Source organism: Idiotropiscis lumnitzeri, chromosome 6 (genome assembly GCF_059441095.1).
Source record: "Idiotropiscis lumnitzeri isolate Australia: NSW breed Sydney's pygmy pipehorse chromosome 6, RoL_Ilum_1.0, whole genome shotgun sequence".
NCBI classification, from domain to species: Eukaryota; Metazoa; Chordata; class Actinopteri; order Syngnathiformes; family Syngnathidae; genus Idiotropiscis; species Idiotropiscis lumnitzeri.
The window spans coordinates 13,237,654-13,257,841 of record NC_142396.1 but is presented as its reverse complement, the minus strand read 5'-3'; the positions used below and the strand labels follow the sequence as shown (position 1 = coordinate 13,257,841).

Here is a 20,188-nt window from a genome sequence, read left to right as displayed (position 1 = left end):
TTAAAGGGGAAGTAAACCCCCCAAAATTGTTGAACTATAAAAATTTTCTTTGCGTCTCACATTCTGATTAACATTGCGTTTGTTGAATATGAGTTAAACAGTAAAATCCACCAGTTTTTAGCCATCTTGGGGGGGGGGGCGCCATTTTGTCTTTGCTGGCGGCAGAAAATGACATCACAGTTGCTCAGGGCTCACTAACAACCAATCATGGCTCGGCTTGAGAAAACAGCTGAGCCGTGATTGGTCATTAAAGAAACTAATGATATTTTCTCTACACAAAGGATCTCATCTGGTTGTTTCAGCCACGTAAAAAGATCTACAAGGTCATTTAATTCTCATTCAATTATGGATGTGGCTGACCCATAAGACTTGGGTAATTGTCAATTCCGTGTGGGCAGAAGAGTGGGGACACGGCTACATCTGCTCTCATTCGATAACCAACGTTTCGTCTGAGGGGCATGAAAAGGGAAGACGCGCACATTATCCGCAGCATGAACTGCAGTGTGATTCAAGGGGCGTGACTTGGCATGTCAATGTGGTCCCCATTTTCCTATGTGTGTAAATTTTGTCTGAATAATAGTTGTCAATTAAGGAAAGTAATAAAAATGCAAAAACTTAGCTTTAGCTTTTTCATTCGAGTGTTGGTTGGCTGGGTGATGTTTCCATTTAATGCTTAATGCTGCTTTTTGGGCAGGGGTCTTATTCCTGCATTTGAGAATGATTTTAAAAAGTACATTAAGTCGTCGGTGTCTAGGTGGCGGCCATATTTATTGATATATCATAATTTGTAATTGCGGTTGTTTAGCGTGGTTACACTGGAGAGACTACTTGCCTGGACAGATAACTTTGTACATAATGGATCAAATGCGTGATTGCAGATGGATGTTAAACAAGACTTGTTGTGGCTTGCTGATTTCCATCTTTCCTTTTGTGAATAGTCTCTCAGCTCGCTTCTTGACGACATGTTGCACCTCAGAGATTTCGTCCTCTGCTTTGGTGTCCCTCATCGTCTCTTTTTCCTGCTCCCACCCTAGCATTGCCCTTGATTGACTTCATTCTAGATTGGAGAATATTTTGTGTTCATATTATATTTGGTATAGATTTTTCTTCTTTTATAAATGTGGGAAATAAAATGAAATTTATTCTCAGCAAATTATTCAAACTGACTGCGAGTAAGTGTTTGAGGGCAGTTTAACCCTCCCCTTTTTTTTCCCGTCATACCTGGTTTCTAGGAAACCGGTTTGTAAAGTGACGGGGCAGGTACTGTGATGGTAAATACATTCACCGAGCTGTCAAGCCAACCTGTAGTTGAAGAAATCTGGACTCTTATCAAGAGCAGAAGCTCAGATGTTCACAAAATGAGTGAGGTGGATGAACATTGTGTGGAGTTCAACATGTGGAAAGCGTTGCAGTTTTGGAGACAAGTGTGCTCAGGTACTGTGGATTGTTTTTACATTTATTTATTTTTTTGTACAGTTAAAGAGCTGGGCAGATTAGAAGCCTTTTGTTTCCTGTGGACGCAATGAATTTTATTGCAGAAACAACGGGATTCATTTGGGCAAAACGTAACGGGATAATGGTGAGAACGCTTCTTCGGTAAAGGAAAGGTCGTGATTTGGGCGTTTGTTTCTGGTTTCGCTGCTCACAGAGCGTGTTTGAGTTGACAAGACGTTTTGGAAGCAGAGTACAAAGCTGCTGTCACAAAGAAGAGTCTTCACTCTGTCCATGTCAGCTTGTTGCTATGGAGAAGGCCAACACATAAAAAATGTGTTTGCAACAGCATGCATGTGAGATAATATTGTAGGTGTGGTAAATTTGAAAACTACAAACATGATTATTCAAAATGCACTCATGTTCTACTAAAGGTTAAATCTCAAAAACAGGCCAAACTCGATTGCTCACGCAAACAAATGTGGAAGTTGGTCTACTATCAGGCCGTACCCACGATTATATTAAAAATTGCCACACAGTTCATTTAACGTGTTCTGGGAGGAGCACATACATTCAAAATGAAAATCTTTATTGGCAATGCACGATCCAACACAATTTAGGATATGCAAATTAATTTTGGCACAAGCAATATCATTTCTCCGGATGAATCATATTGGCTAATTTGGTGTCTTTAAATACCATGTCTGAAAGGCATGTGTAAACTGGCACGCACTGGTGCCAGATAGTGCAAACGTGATCAGAGATGCTGCTCGGGTACGGGTAGATGTTTTTAAAATACCAGGGGAAAAAAAAATAATCCTGTCGTATCAAGCATTCAGCACTGCAATTTTGGGGAATTTCTGAATATCTATGGGCTGACTTGGAGGGCGAGTCATGTCATATCACCTGTGACAACCCTCCTTTGATATGTGTATTCACTTCCGTTTGGCTCATAATTGGTGCTGGTCGGGCCTTTACCAGAGCATTATTTTAGTTGTGCCTATAGTGTGTTCCGAGGTTAAGAATCTGGCTACGTTGCCATGGTTAGGAGCTGAACTCAGTCGTACACCGACGACACGGCGTTTATGAATGTTAAGGCAACGCTTGATATGCTTTAATAAGTGCAGGCTTCTATGTTTAGAGCTGAAAAAGACTTGGGGAAATTTGATCCAATGAAAATTTAAGTTTACCTCATCTTGTGCGTGTGAGGTATTGAAGATTCGATTGTCCATCACTGCTATTGTTTACTGTCAGTGATACTAAATGACTAACTCACAAAAAAATGAAAGGAAAACTGGTTTGAATCGCTTCTATTTATTTATTTATTTTTTGTATCCTCCAACAGAATTTTTTTTCTCCCTCAACAGAGCTCTTTGTCTCCCATGGCCCGTTATCATTTCATCAAGGCTGACATTCAGCTAAAGGTTGCGTAATGGTAATGATTAAACTGAAGTCCGTTTCCCTCTACAACCCGTCAGCAGTATTTGCCGTGCATCTGCCTATAGTATTAGTGCAGTATGTGCACCTGATTGTGTGCAGTCTGCAAAGGCCTTTTTTTTTTTTTTTATCAGGTTAGCCAAAGATTGTTGAATGTAAATACAGGATGCTGATAGCATGCGGGAGGATGTTTTGGGGGAAGCCAGTTGCTGGACACTAAACGTCCCCCCACCATCTCTACAAACTGAAGATGTTGTCATTTTGTGTTTTGGACACTATTTTAGTTTTTGTTTAACTTTATTACCTACCGTATGTGTCTGAGTGCTGCCATGGTGACTTCTCCCCCCTGTCTTCAGCATCAACAATAGGAGTGTGATGATGCCGGTCACTTTGCCGAGCATCTGGTGGAAGTGTCACACTTCAGTGTGTAGGTTCTTTCTTTATGCAAATGTTCTAATAATATGGATGTGTAAGTTTAGAGTATAATAAAGAAACTTACAGCATGTGTGTTTGTGGATGTGCTTGTAAACAGCAGGATGCCAGTCAGGAGGAGTCCAGATGGCGAATGGAAAAAAGCTCTAGTTTAATCCCTGAGCCGTAATGTTATACGCCCTTCTTTACATACACGGTTCGTAACACCCTCTGACTCTTGGTCATGAATTTGACTTAGTCCAATTTTCTAATTTGCAACATTACTATTTAAAAACAGGAAACTGTATCGCAAATGTATTGACTAATCATCATTAAAGCTTTGCAGGATAACGGGATTAGCGGCACTGAGAATGAATGGCGAGGTGATTTGCATTACTTTTCGATTGCAAGTCTCGATTGTGGTGCAGGTGGAAATCACTGCACTGCACTTTATGCATTAATCGTGGAAAAAAATTATCTTATAGATCACGATATTGAAGTGAAGAGTGGACATTTTTGTAAGAACACATTGAACATCCAAATCAAAGAAATAACATCATTTTGTACTAAAATATGCTTCTCTTCAATACAAAACAAACTAGTTATTTACACAATAATCACACCTCTCGTGCTGTATGCCGTAGCACCTCAACCGAATGGTTTGAAAAACAAGCAATAAGCAATTTAGCATCAGATTACCAAACATCGGTTCATTTCCTATTTGCATCTTTGCACTTCTCCCAAAAGAGAAACAAAGTGTTGCACTTAGAGACCATACACATTCCTTCATGTAACTCGGTTGTCAGATAACATGAAGTTGAGTGGCTGTTGAGTGCAGAAGTCCGTTTTATGAGAGGCACGGCATCACTCATTTTCACTGCCGTCAATGTGACTGTCGTCATGGCGTCCGCTGGAATGGAGTGTGTGTGCGTGCATGTACACCTCATTTATTGCACTGTGTGTGGCATGCACACTCTTGCATGTTAACTGCTTTGCATGTCTTGCAGCTTTGATTTATTTATGAATTTTTTTACTTATTTGACTTGCCAGTGAGAGTGTTGCTTTATAATTGTCTGGGTTGTGTGAATTTTGAGGGGGATTAATACTCCTTTGAGCCCGTCATTGTTGTTAATACTATTTTCTCTTTAATCTTTTATGTGCATATTAACGGGCTGTGTATAATGATTGTGAGCTGTCCCCATAGACGATGCCCTACATATCCCAGACAGGCTAATTAGTTTCTGTCTCCAAAGGCTGTTGCTTTGCATTCTCCAAGTAAACAAGTTATTTTCTGATTGGAGTTAACAGAAACCTCTCCAGCTTTACCGTTATCGATGTGCTGGCTGTGGATTGTAATGGACAAAGTGTGTATTGGTTTGTATGCAATGAGCTGTGCATTTATAAATGGATATTCCATAAATATCAAAACAAAGGAACTATTTCTGTTTTTTTTTATTTCTGTGTTCAGAAAGAACGCATCTCAAATTCATTGTCATCTTTAACCAAACAAATGGTTTGCGCTGCAAGTAAAAACTCCATCTCGCGCTCCGCTTTAAAAATATTCAGCAATCAGGCTGGTTGTGGCGGCAGAAGGAGATAAAGGGCTGCTTGCGGTAATATTTCATGTCAAAATGAGCACCTTCATCCTCAACAATGTTTATCTTCCCATTATTGTTCATTGGACATTGTTGTGTTACGAAGCATTGTTTTTGTTTTGGGTTTTTTTACCTACTTTTTGTTTGAACTTCAATGTTCCTGACGTACCAAAGTCTAAATTGCATTGTCTGTTTATGTGGTTGCAGAGACAAACGATGATGTGGTGTGTTTCCAGTCCAAGTGTGCTGATGAAGAGGCTTGTGTTCCTGTGAAAATCGAGCCCTCCAGAGGTCTGCACCACCCACACACACACTGCATACATCTTTTTATTCATCCCTCCATCATGTGATGGGGAAGCAGTCACTTACAACTAATAAGAAAATGTCAGTCGATTATACAGGACTCCACGTAAATGGGAACTGCCCCTCTAAAAAACACAACTATATCCTTCTAGAATTTCTAGAATTTAGCTTGCTTCACTTTTGGGGGTCCGACTTTCTTGTTGTGTTTTGTACAGTTGTATGCCATAGAAAATAGGAAACTAAAAGTTCCCATTGTCTGTCCATTTGTTTATCCCGATTGGCCTCACTCTTGCACTCAGTTCCCACTGAGCTATTTTACCAGCAAGACGTTGACATCTCTGGAACTGCTGTGCATTGCTGTCTGCGACTTTCTGTCACCTCTCTGGTCACCTTCCTCCCTTTCATTGCATTCTTCCACATTTTGAGACTGCTGTGCTGAAATGATGTGTGTCTAATCTCACGTTTGGTTTCTGGATTAGAAAATGAGGCAGGGTTAATCTGAACAAAGTCTGGTAGTAGTCTCCATGCCGGCTGCTAATGGTGATGTGTCACACTTTCTATACCACACACACATGCGTGCACACACGCACCCCCACACACACACACAAGAGTTATGGTGGAAACAACAAAAGCTTCACATAAAGACAGATGGGACACACTCCCTCTAATCCCGTAGGGAGATGTAGGGCATCTGACAGTGATAGAATCAAGGTCCAATGATGTCTTATGGATTGCTGCTTTTTTACATGATAATAGATAACGTCCGCAGCAGTGGTTGTTACTGTTGACTCTAATGAGAGTCACACGGACTTGAAGATTTGGCCAGGAGAAGTTACATTACTTATTTAGACTGGTGAAAGGTAATGATGGCCTCTATATTTTCATCAGGTTGCACGCCACTCTTTTAAAACGGTTGTTGTAGTTCCTTCTGACTCACTTTTAACCGTATGAATTTAGGAATTTATGCTTGCTGAAAATAAGTCTGTAAAATGCAATGCGGCTTTAAAGTCATTTTTATCCCCATCCATCCAAATGTTCTCAACAAAGGTACACAAGCAAGAGCAAGTTTGTTTTGTTTTTTTCTACAAGAAGTGTTGGCAGTCCATGACAGTAAATGTGCATGAGTTCTGCCCCGTGCAAGGACATAGTCGTATAATATTAAAATCTTTGCGTGAGTTTATATTTATTTTCATTTCTTTTAAATACACAAATGAGTTATTGTACTCAATGTTGGCTTGTTGATTATCAGTTTTGTACCATCTTTGAATGGAAAAACACACACATGCGCATTTCTTTGTAGTAAAAATTTTACTTTTGTCATATGTCTGTTTTGGAAGTGTGCAATCTTATGTGGCCCCCTGGTTATGCTGATAGAAAAATTGTGCCCCCCTACTCCCTCCATTGTTTAAGTTGCCCATCGCTGTCTTAGAGCAATTTTTCTCCCTGAAACTGAAAAGCAGCAGATGAGTGTGACTCTTATCTTTGAACCACTTTTACCCTCAGAAAAAAAAAATCAAATGCAATTTGCGACCACTGATCGTTAAAAGCAACAATATGTTGAAAGTGAACCATGAAAAGTCATGGCATCAGCTTTTCAGCCATCATGAATGTCAGTGTTTATTTTTGGGCATTTTATCATAATGATGATTTGTGTCAGTGTTCATGCTTGTCAACTCATTAGTTTGTCTTCTTTATCTACAGACTCAGTGTTTATGCCAATTAGCAGAATTGCTTCTGGCGGTTTATTTTTTTAGTACCATAAAGTCACATTCATCCTGACAAGAATCCAATGGGTGAAAATATGAAGAGGATGGATAAGATGTGTTTTTGTTTTTTTTTTTTTGCGAACCATTTGCTTTAAACACGTTTAAATTTATTTTAACATTCTCACTCTCTCGCCCCAAAAGAGGTCAAGTGTACTTGCTTCTAGCTGTTAGTCACTCCCAGTAGAGGGTCATTGAAAAACTCAAACATTGTATATTTAAACACTAAACCATTCAACCAAACTACATAATCAGGGGGAAAAGTGGAAGGTCTTAGAGTGGCCAAGTCAATTACTGGACCTCAACCCAATAATTTCACCTCTTGGAGAGGAGACTGAAGGGAGAAACCCCCAGAAACAAACAAGAACTGAAAGAGGTTGTGGTATCCGCCTAGAAAAACCAAGAATGCAAGTCTGGTGAAGTCAATGGTAACACCCCTACATAGAAATACCTCAAAATACAAGCTGGAAATTTGTACTTTTGAGTGGTATTAGCATTTTGATAAAAAAATAAAATAAAAAAAAATCTCCTCAGTATACAACAAGGGACTTGCACAAAAAGAGGATCCAACAATACTCACAGGTGTATTTATTCTCTCTGCTGTGTGGGAACAACAACAATTAAAAGGATCGAATGCGATTGTGTGTTCCGCTTATTCTTTCTGTGAATTACACTTCATGTCTTCAAGAAGGCCACCCCGCTTTGCTGAATGTTTATGACACGTGTCATCACACAGAAGGCGGTGCAAACAATAAACATAACTGTCTAATTATAATTTCTTTTGGACATGTGGCTTAAACGCTGTTTTACGATACGAACGCCAGGAGTCGCATTTTCCTGTTCTAGCTCGGTCAGCCGTTGACTTATTTGTTCGCGATTGGCTCCTTCCGTCCATTTCCGTCCCATAGTGCAGAATAGCCCCACAAACATGGAAAAGATTCACTCTTAAACACAGTCCATATATGATTTAAGAAGTACGTTAATGGTACATTTGGCTCATGCTTATCATCATACTTGTCTGTATTCCTATTTAATTTTAAGATTTATTTTGGATTCCAACTCGTTCCTTTATTTCCCACTTTTGTTTGCATTGTTTCAGCTTGTCATGTTTATTTTGGGTTGGTATGTTTACGCATGGAATTGGCCTGGGGACTAGAAGTTGTGTGTGGGTGTGTGTGTGTGCGTGAGAATTTTTTTTTTTATTGTGGTTGTTTTAAATGCTGCCTAGAGACAAGATTGCCCTTTGAAATATACAGTATCACACTATCCTAACTCTTGCCTTCTAAGATTGACTAGAAGTATTTTATACAAATTCTTGAATTGTAAACCTCGCGTGTGTGTGTCATTGTCCTTTTTAAAGTCACTTTAAATTTAAGGTGTGTGAGTGGGAAGGAGGGAGGAGTCTGTAACTGAGTCTCCTCGCTGAGCGTCATTCTGCAGCCGCAGCACTGAAATCAAGAAGTCACAGAGAACGTAGTGCATTTGGGACTCTCACAAACAGCTCACTGAGGATGCACATGACAACAAAGTGATCTTTTTTTTCTGCTCTGCCTGGGTGAGTGAGAAAATATGTTTTGTCATAGAGAGAGCTCCTGTTCAACGCTTCGCTTGCGCAATTGCAGTCATTAGTATATTCAACCTGCACTTTTCTACCTCAACTCTGTTGGAACAGATAATGAAGAGTTCTCTGATAAAATGTGCACGGGAGCCATTTCCTTTGCTTAACGCGGAGTCGCATGCATCTGTAATCTGCTCGCCCATCAACGAACAGGACAATGTGACATTCCTTGTGGTCCGAGTGTGGCAAGACGACGTGGCGTGAGGTCAAAGCATGCATTTCAAGCTCAATTTGATGTCTCCTGTGTCAGAGAGGGACCAAAAGCGCAGGTGCGCCTTTTGTTTCCTAAATGGAGCTCTCACCCCCGACTGTCACAGCTTAGGGGGATAGAATCCGGCTAGTCGTGTGTAATATCAGGTGGCAACACTCAAGGGAAATAATGCCATAAGTACTTTTTGGCATTCATCTGAACGGATTTCCAGCATGTTTATTTAAGGCCTGTTCGGCTTCCCAAGTTCTGGTTCGTAATGGAGAATCTTGACAAGGTTTGCATTTTTACAAAGGGTTTGGTGGCAATACCCGTTTCCGCTCCGTAATTAGTATGAGATCGTAGCACCATTACGCAATGTCTTTGAGCAATTAGTTCAACAAAGGAAATGATGCGTGGTGCAGTGTTGTCTCTTAACGTCAGTAAAATAGAAAGCCGTCTTGTAAACCACTATGGATTTCAATTGTGCATTTTTTGTCCTCAATGGACTGCATTATAAAATATAGATTGCCATACAGAACTGAACCTGGGCTGGAATAAAAATGTCATGTCTGCATTGCGTTGGAGCAGTTAAAATGGAGTGTATTACATAGATGCAACCAGCAGAGGAGCTGTGGATTCAGTCTCAACTAGTTTGCTCCATTACTTTTACTAGACAATGACGTGACATCAGCTATTCAAAGTTGGGTTGTGTTTCTTTTGCGATGTACTTGTTTGTGGTTATTGTAGTACAGGCCTTCAGTAACTTAAAAAAAGAAATTTTTGTTAACATAGTTCAACCTCAAGGTCAGAAAGTACGGTAAAGTTTGGCTTGACTAGTTTGTGTTTTTAGTGCAGTATTTGCAAGGATCGTTATTTTTCACAATCAAGAGCTCCTTGTGGACCACGTGATCTGCTTTTTTTTTTGGGGAGGTTTTTTTTTTTTTTTGGGGAGGTTTATAGTTTCCCCAAGTTAACAAGGCTCGGATCCAAACAGCAGGGCTCAGTCCTGTAGTGGCACAAACTAAGGAGGTGAATCAAAGAGTTTCTGAAAGGCGGTACGGCCTCTGGCTGGTATTAATTTACTGAGCACTCTGCCTCTCAAGGCAGGGTACTTTTGATGACAAGATGCTCCAACTGTGCAATGCCCCTGTTCGGTAAATATCCCAGCGCTATTATTAGTTGCGCTCTCAGTAGAACGTAACAAGCTGCATTTCAAGGCAATCCCACATGAGTGTGGCACTCTAAGGCACGTCATTTCACATAGACGTACGTACTCAAATATGAATCGAAATTCAGCGGCATAGAGTGTACATTCAACAAATTAATTCACCAAAACATAATACTTTAGTTCTATGTGTATTGCCAAGCTGGTGATTATCCTGCATAACTTTGTTTTAGTTCTAATCTAAACTTTACATTTATTGACATTGCTCATTTTTCTTTACAAAAGTGCACAGTCGTGAAACGATGGTTCTGGCAAACGTCTGCTAACAGTGTGATTTAAAGCCGAAGACCAGGCTGGCATGTGACACATTAAGAACAACCCTCCGGGACGGGACAGGCTCACCCAATGCCATCCTCGAGGGGACAAGTGGCTTCTGGAACACAGTAGTCTGCATCCTGGTGCTTTATATGGGATCCTACATGACCAAAAAAAAAAATGGCGCTTCTGCAAGTTTTCTCATGATCTCTTAATATGTGACCGTGGGAGGCAAGAAGGGCCAATCACACAGTGTAACACAAATTCCTGATGCTGTCTTTGGAATTGGTTGGTCATTTCAGAACCTCTTTTTTTTTTTTTAGAGTCTGCTCTCCCAAACTCAGCATGGAGCTGTTTCCACTCAGACGGTGGCAAATGCTGTTGTCTTTAATTACGGTCAGCCTTGCAAAAATAGTATCCGACTATAGGATTCTGCGGCTTTTTTTTTTTCTGTTTCAGACGTAGACATTTACATAGAGATTAGTGTGCAGAAAATATGAGGCCACTGCTCTGATTGACATTAGGATTTAAGCACACATTAAGTAAAGATGGATCATCAGGTTTTCTGTGGGAAAGAGACAGATTTAAAAGTTTGAAGTCACCCTGGTCCTAAATACAAGATGCATGCAAAGGACTCCCACTTTCATTTATTAACGCTATTTTTAATAACATTATTGTGTGTGAACATTAATTAATAATATTCAGTTATGTGAAGACAAGAATTATGATACTTTCTGACAGTAATTAGGAAACAGATCAACCAAAGGGTTGGAGGGAGCTGATTGGTTCATACAAGGGGCCAGGATGATGAGAACAGGTGGAAACAAAACCAAGGAAGACAAAAAAGGCACATGAAGAAACAAACAACTGCAATCAACACCAAAACAGAATCAGTCCAGAGAATACATCATGTGTATTCTATCATCTTTAAGAGGATATATTGTCACTTTTATCTGATGAATTCTGTGTTCAGCCACTGAATGATCGGACCAAAACAAAAAAACTGGCCAAATATGGTCATGAATATGTATTCAGAAGCGTTGGATATCCAGAGTTAATTGAACTCAGATCCAAACCATTGTTGTCTGGATATTTAAATAGATAACCAGGTTCTTGCACAATTTGTGACAACCTTTCACTGATTTATACAGATGGAAGCCTTCTCCCTCACCTCCACACGAAAAAGATCCGGGCTTTAGTGATAAAGGACTGACCTAAATGATAGTTGTGAAGACATTCTGTGGTCTGGATGCTTTTAGGCTATAAGAGTCAGCTTCCACAAATAATCCAGCACACAGTGTTTATCCAAACAAGCGAGGCAAGGCAAGCAGAAAGCAACACTGATTTCTGGATCCAGCTCTATTGCGCACATTGATACTACTACTACACACCGCTTTCAAGTGACCACTTCACATAGAAAAAAGCTTGTAAACAATGAGATGGTCATAGACTGGTACCATATAAGGACATGCTTATGTGCATGTGTGCACATGAGAGATAGAGTGCGGAGCAAGAAGATCAAGGCTACTATGAACACTGCCCGTCTATGTCTGTAGCTCCGTTACCTCACTGTTGTGCAGCTAAATCAGCAGCAAACGATGCACCAGATGGGTCCAGCTGGTTGGATGGAACCTCCCTGGATCATCAAATGGACCATTAGCTCAATCTGTTTGTTATTCTCACCTATTATCACAGGCTGATGACTCCAGTTTGAAGCGATCTTAAAATGTCTAAATCATGTCGATGGGAGTTTCACATATCATTAAAAATATGGACTTATGTATGAAGACACTTCAATCTGCACTCATGAAATAATTTCAATATGCACGAATGTTGTTTTTTTTGTGTTTAATGGTATGTGTGTGTGAGCTGATTAGAGTTGGTTTTTGGTCTTTTCTGAAAACTCTCTTGACCATAAATAAAGTTTTATTGCATTGTATTGAAGGGCTATGTTATGGAGTTCATTTTAAAAACGAATCCGGTTTTTGGTTCTAGTTTCCTATGAGTGCTATTTTGGATGGCTTTAGTGTGGACAACCCATAAAGTGAGTGAAGGGAATGGAATAAAAAAAAAATATCGCCACAGAAACACTGAAATTTGTAGAATATTTTCCAAGGCGAGTGTTGTAGCTGCAAAGCGGAGGCAAGCTTGTGTTGAGTGTGTTTAAAGGATGTGTCTCAAGACGTTTGTCATTTGTCAATATAATGTTGATTAGCTTTCTTGCTCTCGTTGTAGCAGTCGTGTGAACGTGGTGCTGTTGTAGCATTGCCAAAAGTAATAATCTACATTAGGGATTGGCAAGTACCGATGCCAGGTATCGGGTTCCTGTGAAAGATGCAGATACCAGCCACCGCGAGGTTAAAAAAAAAAAAAAAAGATTCAATAAACCAGGACGTTTTCCTTGTCTAGAAAAACAGAAAAGTTTTTGTTTAGAATTATCTGTTGTTGTGTGAAATGAAATTTGATGTATTAGTTGTATCAGAACTCGTGAACTGGTGAGTGAGCAAGAGTGAATATCTGTCCTGGTATCGCTGAGAAAAAAGTGTGGTATCAAACATTGTAAAATCCTCATCCATCTTGCGCATGCAACGTAAATAAACTATATTTGAATAATAAATCCATCCAAAAAATCTTGACAGGATACATGACATCAACAAATGTTTCTTCCTGAGAGTTTTCTATTTTAATGGGCCTGCCTCCTTTCTCCTTGTGTCCTTCAGCTGTGGGCAGTATTTCGCCATGCAGGCACACTAGTACGTCCAGTGTGCAGGCGTGTTTGAATCGAGCAGGCAGTGCGGGCAGCGAGAAGAGCCGGGTCGACGTCAATGGAAGAAGTTCTAGCAAGAGGTCGCTGTCACTGTCCAAACCACCAGGTACCCAATCATGGCTGCACTTACGTACATCACCGCTCTGAAGTCACGGCTTCGAAAAAGGCACGATAAACAGTGCGCCGATAGTCTAATCAAGTCATTGTTTTCATTTTAGGCGTACCCTTTTTGTGTGTCATATTATCCCACATTTTCATCATACTCCATTGTACTTCATGCATCCATCACATTGTACAGTGTTTAGCAGTGCACATACCCCATTCACCAAAGGGAAGCGGACAAAAGAGGAATCTAATGATGTAAGTTCTTCAGGGACCAGTGAACGTTGACCTTTGTTCCTCTTTTATTTCCCCCGGTTAATCATTCTACACAGATAAGACATACAAGACGCCATTAATCATGCTGGACATTTAGCCTTCAAACATGTGAACTCTGAGAAACACGTTACTCACAGCAAATAGAGCAGCTATGTTTTATTAAGCGCTTCTTCCTGGCCCTACGCAGTCCTCACGTAGCCCATAGTGCCCCCCTCAGCCCTAAATGTGTATTGCATTTGGTTTACCCCCCCCTCAGGAAATAGACTGAGAAGCAAAGTCCAGCATTATTTATTTTTTATTTTGTCCTTAGTGCCTCCCAAGCCAGCACACCTTCAGAGCCCGGTGACAGAGCTCCCATCCCCACTGGCTCACAACCAGAAACCCCAATTTAGACCAGGCATGGAGGAGGGAGGAGGTGGAGGAGGAAGGGGGGCGACAAACCGGGAGAGAGTGAGAATCAAACACTCCAAAGTTTCAGACCTCATCAGCCGATTTGAGGAGAACAGGTAGGAAGGAGCCTTTTTCCTCTCTTCTGCTCTGTGGGATCTGCAAGCATAGACCAAGTCTATGTTCTGCCCATGATCATTTCAAATATGAACAAATAGTAGAGCCTCTGCTGGGAATAAGTGATTTCACTTGAACTGCTGCTGCAACGCATTTCTTCCAATAACCTCACACGTAAGAAGAAGTTTTAATTGTCCTAAAAATATACAGTACTGTGGTACTGTATGTCAAAAATGTTTTACATTATTGAGAATGAAGGTTGCCTTTTGGTTAACTACTGTCTTTTGGTTTACTATCCTGGTAAGATAGTGGTCAATCATCAAAACTGAGGAATAAATGAGAAATAACAGAAGAATTTATTGAAGTTTTATTATGATGCACAGGTCATTTAGGATTGATGAGCCCAAAGCTCACGAGTCTACAAGAAACACAGTCATTTGTTTTTTTTGACTATCAATATTACACCGAGGAGAAACTGAGAGGGTCTTGTGGTCTCATGATTGCTTGTTCCAGAGTCTTCAGTTTAAAAGAGAACCCCATTAATTTTTATACCAGTCTACTGGATATGCTTTGTAAAGGCAGCTTTTGTGTGTTTTAGTTGGATGTTTTATGTGCAGCTGTGGTTGGTGTTAAAGCGCTCTAGAAATAAAGTTGAGTTGAGTTGAGCTATACATAAAACAAAAGCCTTTGGGGGCATTGTTGCTTCACTTGATCATGTCAAGTCAAGTTTCTTTGAACAGCTCTCAATCACTAAAGAGTCTCAAAGGGCTTCACTGGCTCATGATGAGCAATGACATCCCCTTATCTTAACCCCCCATTGTCAAATTCATCATCATTGGCCCCCCCCAAAAAGTTTTTTTTTTTTTAATCCTTCATACCTGCTTTAGAGGCATAATCCAATTTAATGGCTACCTTTTATTTAGGTACTGGGAGAGTGAGTGACGCAGGATGTTCACACATTGGTTACTGTAGATCAAGCCTGATAATTCATTTATAAACTGGAGAATGTTCTTAATTCTAAAGGCCATCACCACTGCCTTGTGCCACAATCCAAGGAAATATTGGGATACATCCGGCTGTGTTTTTCTTGTCCAAGCGGTCTTTATGTGAGTGAGCAGAATGGAGAATGCACATTCTACATTGAGTGCTCAACGTTGCTAATAATGCAGCTAGATTCTTGCTGGCATAATCACGCCGACACTTTGAGACGGCACAAACGGAAAAACTTAGTCTTTCTCAACATTTCCTATGGCAGCCGTGTCAAGGATGAAAAGCAGAAGTACTGCGATCAAAGCGCTCGGACTGACTCAAAGATAGTAGGTTAGACGAGGCTGGGAAAGAGATTAGCGCACCCGCTTACAGGTCAGTCTTTGGTGAGGGGATGAAAACAGATTTGAGAAGACGAGGGCACACCCGGCTCCTCATTCAGTTGTGGGAGAGCAGTCAGTGTCGGGACATGAAAACCAAGATGATGAGGTATGCATCATTCAGTGACATCACTCTCATCTGTCAGTTTTTCATATTCACTGTCATCATGTTGTCACTTTAATTGAAATTACGTGTTTGAATTTTGTTACTAACCCCTTTGTTAAGGTAATCAAAGAAGATCATCATCGGTGTCCTACTGACTCAGAGAGTAGATTCCAGGAGATCAGTCGAATGACTTCTAGTCCAGTTTCTCTCTGACCGTCCTTTAATTTGGACCAAAGAATCAGCTGAATCGTTCAATTCTGTCCCATTTCAAATGGGAAATTGGGTTAATCAGAGTTGACCTGCCCTGGTGTGTCTTTTTTCACTCTGGGCCGCTATAGGACTGCTGAGATTAAGATGCCCTGCAACAAGAGAGAGACTGGCCTGCAGCTTCTGTGAACAGAATTAGCCCTTCTAATGTCCTAATCTGGTTCACATGGAACTTAACGGCTTCGAGGCGGCCACGTGGCCAACGAGACTTTGACCTGCCGAGAATGCCTAATGTATTTCATTTTAACGTTCGTTGATTTGCCGGGCTTTATCTGCATAAAGAACCTCTGTGGATGCGCCGAGTGGAATATTCAGTACCTCTTGTTTGCTCAAGCGGTAAGGGTGATGACGTTTCATGTTTAAACGCAACAGGGGACATGCAGTTGCGCCAGTGTGTTGTTCTTCCTCTATTTATACATGCTTCCTGTTTCTGCCGGACATGCAGAGCAACAGTGACCGCCTCCAAAAAAATAACTCTGGTCTGGTTGATTGATATCTGTAATGGTTTGATTATGAAGATTATGTTACTTAAAATCTAGAAATGACAAGTACTGACTCAAAGTGCTAATTTACTTTCTGTGAGGAAAATGTCTTATAGTGCAGTCATCCAATTATTTGGGAGGCTCTCACATTGAAACAGCTGCTCTCTATGCCGGATGCAGAACAGCTGTGTGTGCGCGCGTGTGTGTGTGTATTTCTGTTTATTTTTGGCACAATGTTTTTTCTATCCCATTCATAATTATAACGCCAAAGATAATTTTTAAGACGTGCAGCCCAATTTGTAACACAGATGTGTGTCGAACTAGGACAGCTTTTACCTCTGGGGAGTGAGCTGCCTCCTGTCCTCCTCATTACTGTACCTCAACGCACATGCACACACATGCTCACACACTCACCTCTTGTGCCTCACCAAGCTCACAAGACAGTAGTCTGGATGTCAGTGCAAGTTTTATTTTTAACTTGCATGCAAAGGCTCTCCACTTACTCTTCCCCCACTTCCTGATCGACATGCCACCTCAAATAGCTCCTGAACTAACCGCCTTTTTTCGTTGTTCATCGTTTTTGTCTTCTCACGGTTTTAATCGACTTTTTTTCACTTTGCTTTTGCAGCAACACGGTCAACAAGAGAGACGGCTCGCCATTCAGACAGAGCGGCAAGTCAGCCAACTGCAGCCCCGCACACCGGACCTCCCACAAGCTGTCGGAAGCTGTTAGGATCGAGGAGAACTACTCCGCAGTAGAACTGGACTCTGAATCATCCAAACTGCAAGATGCACATATACCCACGGCGAACGGGGTGCTAGCGCAGATGGAGCAGGAAAAGAAGGAGGAGAGAAAGGCGTGCAATGGTGAAAATGGGAGACTAGACAGTACGGAGCTGGTTAATGGCGATATGGGACGCACAGACAGAGGGGACGAGGACTCGCATTCGAGCACGGACAGGACTGGTTCACTAAGTTCCCATGACAATGAAGAGTGTGGGACTAACACGATGCAGGAGCATGCAAAAGAAGAGGCGAGCACAGAGCAGAAGGTGCGTCGTCTTTGTGTCACGTATCCGCAAATATTCATGTATTTAAATCCATATCAATTTGGGATGGAACAATATCAGAATATCACCATATGATAATTATCACAATATTGTGGCGATATTAAAAAATAAATAAATTTTATAAAGAGAGTATTAGGAACTTTACCTAGCAACGTCAACTCAGTTATCAGGACTTTTAACAAATGCAACAAATATGTTTTGAATTTAAGTTTTTTTAATCAACTCATCTTAAATTCCAGTTAGGAGCAAAATTAGGGTTTTTTTTTTTTTGCTGTTGAATATTTTTAGAATTGATTATTTTATCCATTATGCTATTCTATTGAATAATCGGATAACATTTATTTTCCATTAAAAGCAGCCCACATTGCTGCGAAATTTTTGCAAACTAGTACTAGCATAAGCCAAAAGAAGTCAAAATGCTATACTGCGCGGCTTTTGGATGTCATTTCCAATCCAGGGGGAAATAAAGATAGCAAGGTAGTCCTCCAAAGCTTGAAGAAAGTAAGTTAAGAAAAAAACAGGTGAATTCCCAAAGAAGTATCATCATTGTACTGGTATGTGTGCAAATGTTATCTCAAGTTTCATTATTCTGCTAGATGATTCTGATGACGCATTGAGGAACGCTCAACTCGTGATTGCAATTCTTCACCAAATCCAAGTGCCTGAGAAATGACAAATTGATTACGAGCTATAACGTTGGTTTGAGGTAGCTGCTGGTGTAGTGGAACACACACCTGTGATCAGTGTGACGATGTGAAAGGTTGTCTGTCTGTATGTTCCCTGTCAATGACTGGCAGCCAGGTTAGGCCTGCCTTTCACTCAATTTCACCAGGCATAACTTTCAGCTTCCCTGTGACTCTTGAGCAGGCTCAGAAATTTAGCGGAAGGATGGACATTCTTTCTTCCATCACAGCAGGTCAGGACAGTTCCTCGATAGTGGCGGCTGTACTGAAGAATAACATGACTGAAAGACTCGAATGCCGCTTAATGCCGCATAGCGTATCCTAGCATACCCGGCATGGTGTGAGAGTTCCTGCAAGGAGTTATTTTTTGCAGAGTCCCAACAGATGTCGAATGCTTAAGCAGCTGAGTTAGCCCATGGGAGCCTGAGGCTTATGTCGTTGTCTACGGATTATAAATATCTCGGGTCCAGTTCGATGGCAGCAGTGAGAGGAGGCGGAGCCACAGACTCGCACCTCGGCTGACCTGACCATTGATTGAACGATGAGGAGGAGTCTTCCATTTAGTTCAATGAATGGCAGTTACGAGAGATACAGACTGACGTGAACGTTGACTAAAAACATTTTGTCTCTTTGTGTTAATTCCGACAACACACAAATATGAAGCTGATTGATACTTGGATAGTTGATGAGGTGACGCTTTGTTGGCATCGCGTGTCCCACGCCCCAGTTACTGCTGGTTACGTTTATAACTGTCTGCCTCACAATGCTTGTCTAACGTGTTTGATTTAGTTATTTCCCTTCTTGCATATTTTCCTTTCCTGTTGAGATCACCTTTGTGTCAATAACACACTCAAGTGCTACATGCTCTGCACTGTATGTGCAATCCAAAACGTCACAGTGACTCATGTTGGATTTATGACGGTACAGTAAATACATCTTTTTATTACATTTTTAAAAACAAAAAAATGATACTACCCTTCGCTTAATGTTTTGTTGCAATGTCAAATGATTTTCCGTGGCAACAGATATGTATTTTGGCCCACTGATCATGAGCAAACATTTCAGCTGTCTGTTTGGAATTGTGCTTTCTGCCAAGGGCATGTTTAGATCAAGACTTTTCCGTCACTCAGCTGTTCATTGCTCTCCAAAATGTCTACAGATTTGAGACAACTTTTGCCAGATGTAACAAAGTCGCTCCCGAACATAACTCAAGCATTCTCCAGTTTTACCGTACAGAAAGTGTTCCGTTCTTTATCGGCTTCATTTTTGTGTCTGTGAACACAGAGTTACTGCGTCTAGCCAAAAAGCTCATACTTTGTCTCATCTGTCCAGAGGAAATACCCGCAGGCGCTTTGTGGCTTGTAAAATTCAGTGGTGTCCTTCTTGGTCGCCTCCCACAGTCCACTCTGACCAGTTTGTTGTGGGCTCTTGATTACCATTTGTGTTGTCCAATTCATCACGTTCTTATCCAGTTTCCCATTTTCCACTTCGCAGCCACGTGGAGGGAGGTTGGTTAGACACTCGTGGACCTTGAACCTGCGAATACGTAGAACTGTTGTCACGGCAACATCAATCTTCTCGGAGATGGCCTTTTACTTTAACAGTCTCAAATTTTCTTTCTAATCCCCGGAGACAACTCTGTTCCTTGCTTTCTCGCGTCCATGTTCACTGTGGTTTCCACCATGTCACCAAATGACAAATTACAAGTTTAAAGATACTTGTGATGCTACTTAGACGGCATACCTTAGTTTAACATTTCCCTATGGTCAAATTATTTTCTTTTTTAGCCAGAGCTTCATGTTTGTCCAAGCTTCTTTCATGACTTTATTTTTTAATCATTCGGATAATGGATGTATGGATTCTGTTGAACCACAATTCAAAAGCAGTACCAGATTTCCATTGGTCGATTTGGAGCTTTTTTTTCAATGTATTATTATTCGCATCCGTTTCTGCGATAATAGAGAGGCAGCAAAAATTGTCTCCTCGTATTTGTTGGAATATCAGCAAGCATTTTTTTCTAAAATTAACGGACTTTTGCACATGAGAATCAAATATGAAGGCAAACATAACTGCAGCAATGTAATGGCACTCCCTTGCGCAGGTGTCATTGGGCGTAATGGGGCGTTTGCGCCGTTGTGGGATGGAAGTAGTCCTTTCCTTTGTTTGCATCAGAATCAGGGCAGTCGGAGATGGAGTGTGCCGTGCTTGTCATCGCAAAAACGACTTGCTGGGGTCTAGGCATGACATTGGCAAGTAAACTGCAAGATCTCCCCTTGGGGATGATGTAATTGGCCGTGCATGTGACATGAGCCCCTGGAAGCCGCCTTTCACCCCGA

At 41.0% G+C, this 20,188-nt stretch overlaps 1 protein-coding gene across 4 annotated transcripts in view; it reads left to right on the top strand.

The window, feature by feature from the left end:
* The window catches only part of fgd4a (FYVE, RhoGEF and PH domain containing 4a), a 47,259-nt gene that overhangs the window by 20,659 nt on the left and 6,412 nt on the right, over nt 1-20,188 (top strand). Inside the window, exons 1-5 of one of the 4 annotated variants that reach the window (XM_088298862.1) lie at nt 1,285-1,434; nt 5,082-5,165; nt 12,949-13,101; nt 13,684-13,879; nt 16,728-17,151. In XM_088298862.1, coding sequence (XP_088154988.1) covers nt 1,359-1,434; nt 5,082-5,165; nt 12,949-13,101; nt 13,684-13,879; nt 16,728-17,151 — 933 coding nt within the window. In that variant the 5' untranslated portion in view covers nt 1,285-1,358. Of the gene's footprint in view, nt 1-1,284; nt 1,435-5,081; nt 5,166-8,385; nt 8,496-12,948; nt 13,102-13,683; nt 13,880-15,091; nt 15,354-16,727; nt 17,152-20,188 lie in introns of those variants that run through there. The other 3 variants (XM_088298863.1, XM_088298864.1, XM_088298865.1) reach the window with 3 other exon arrangements.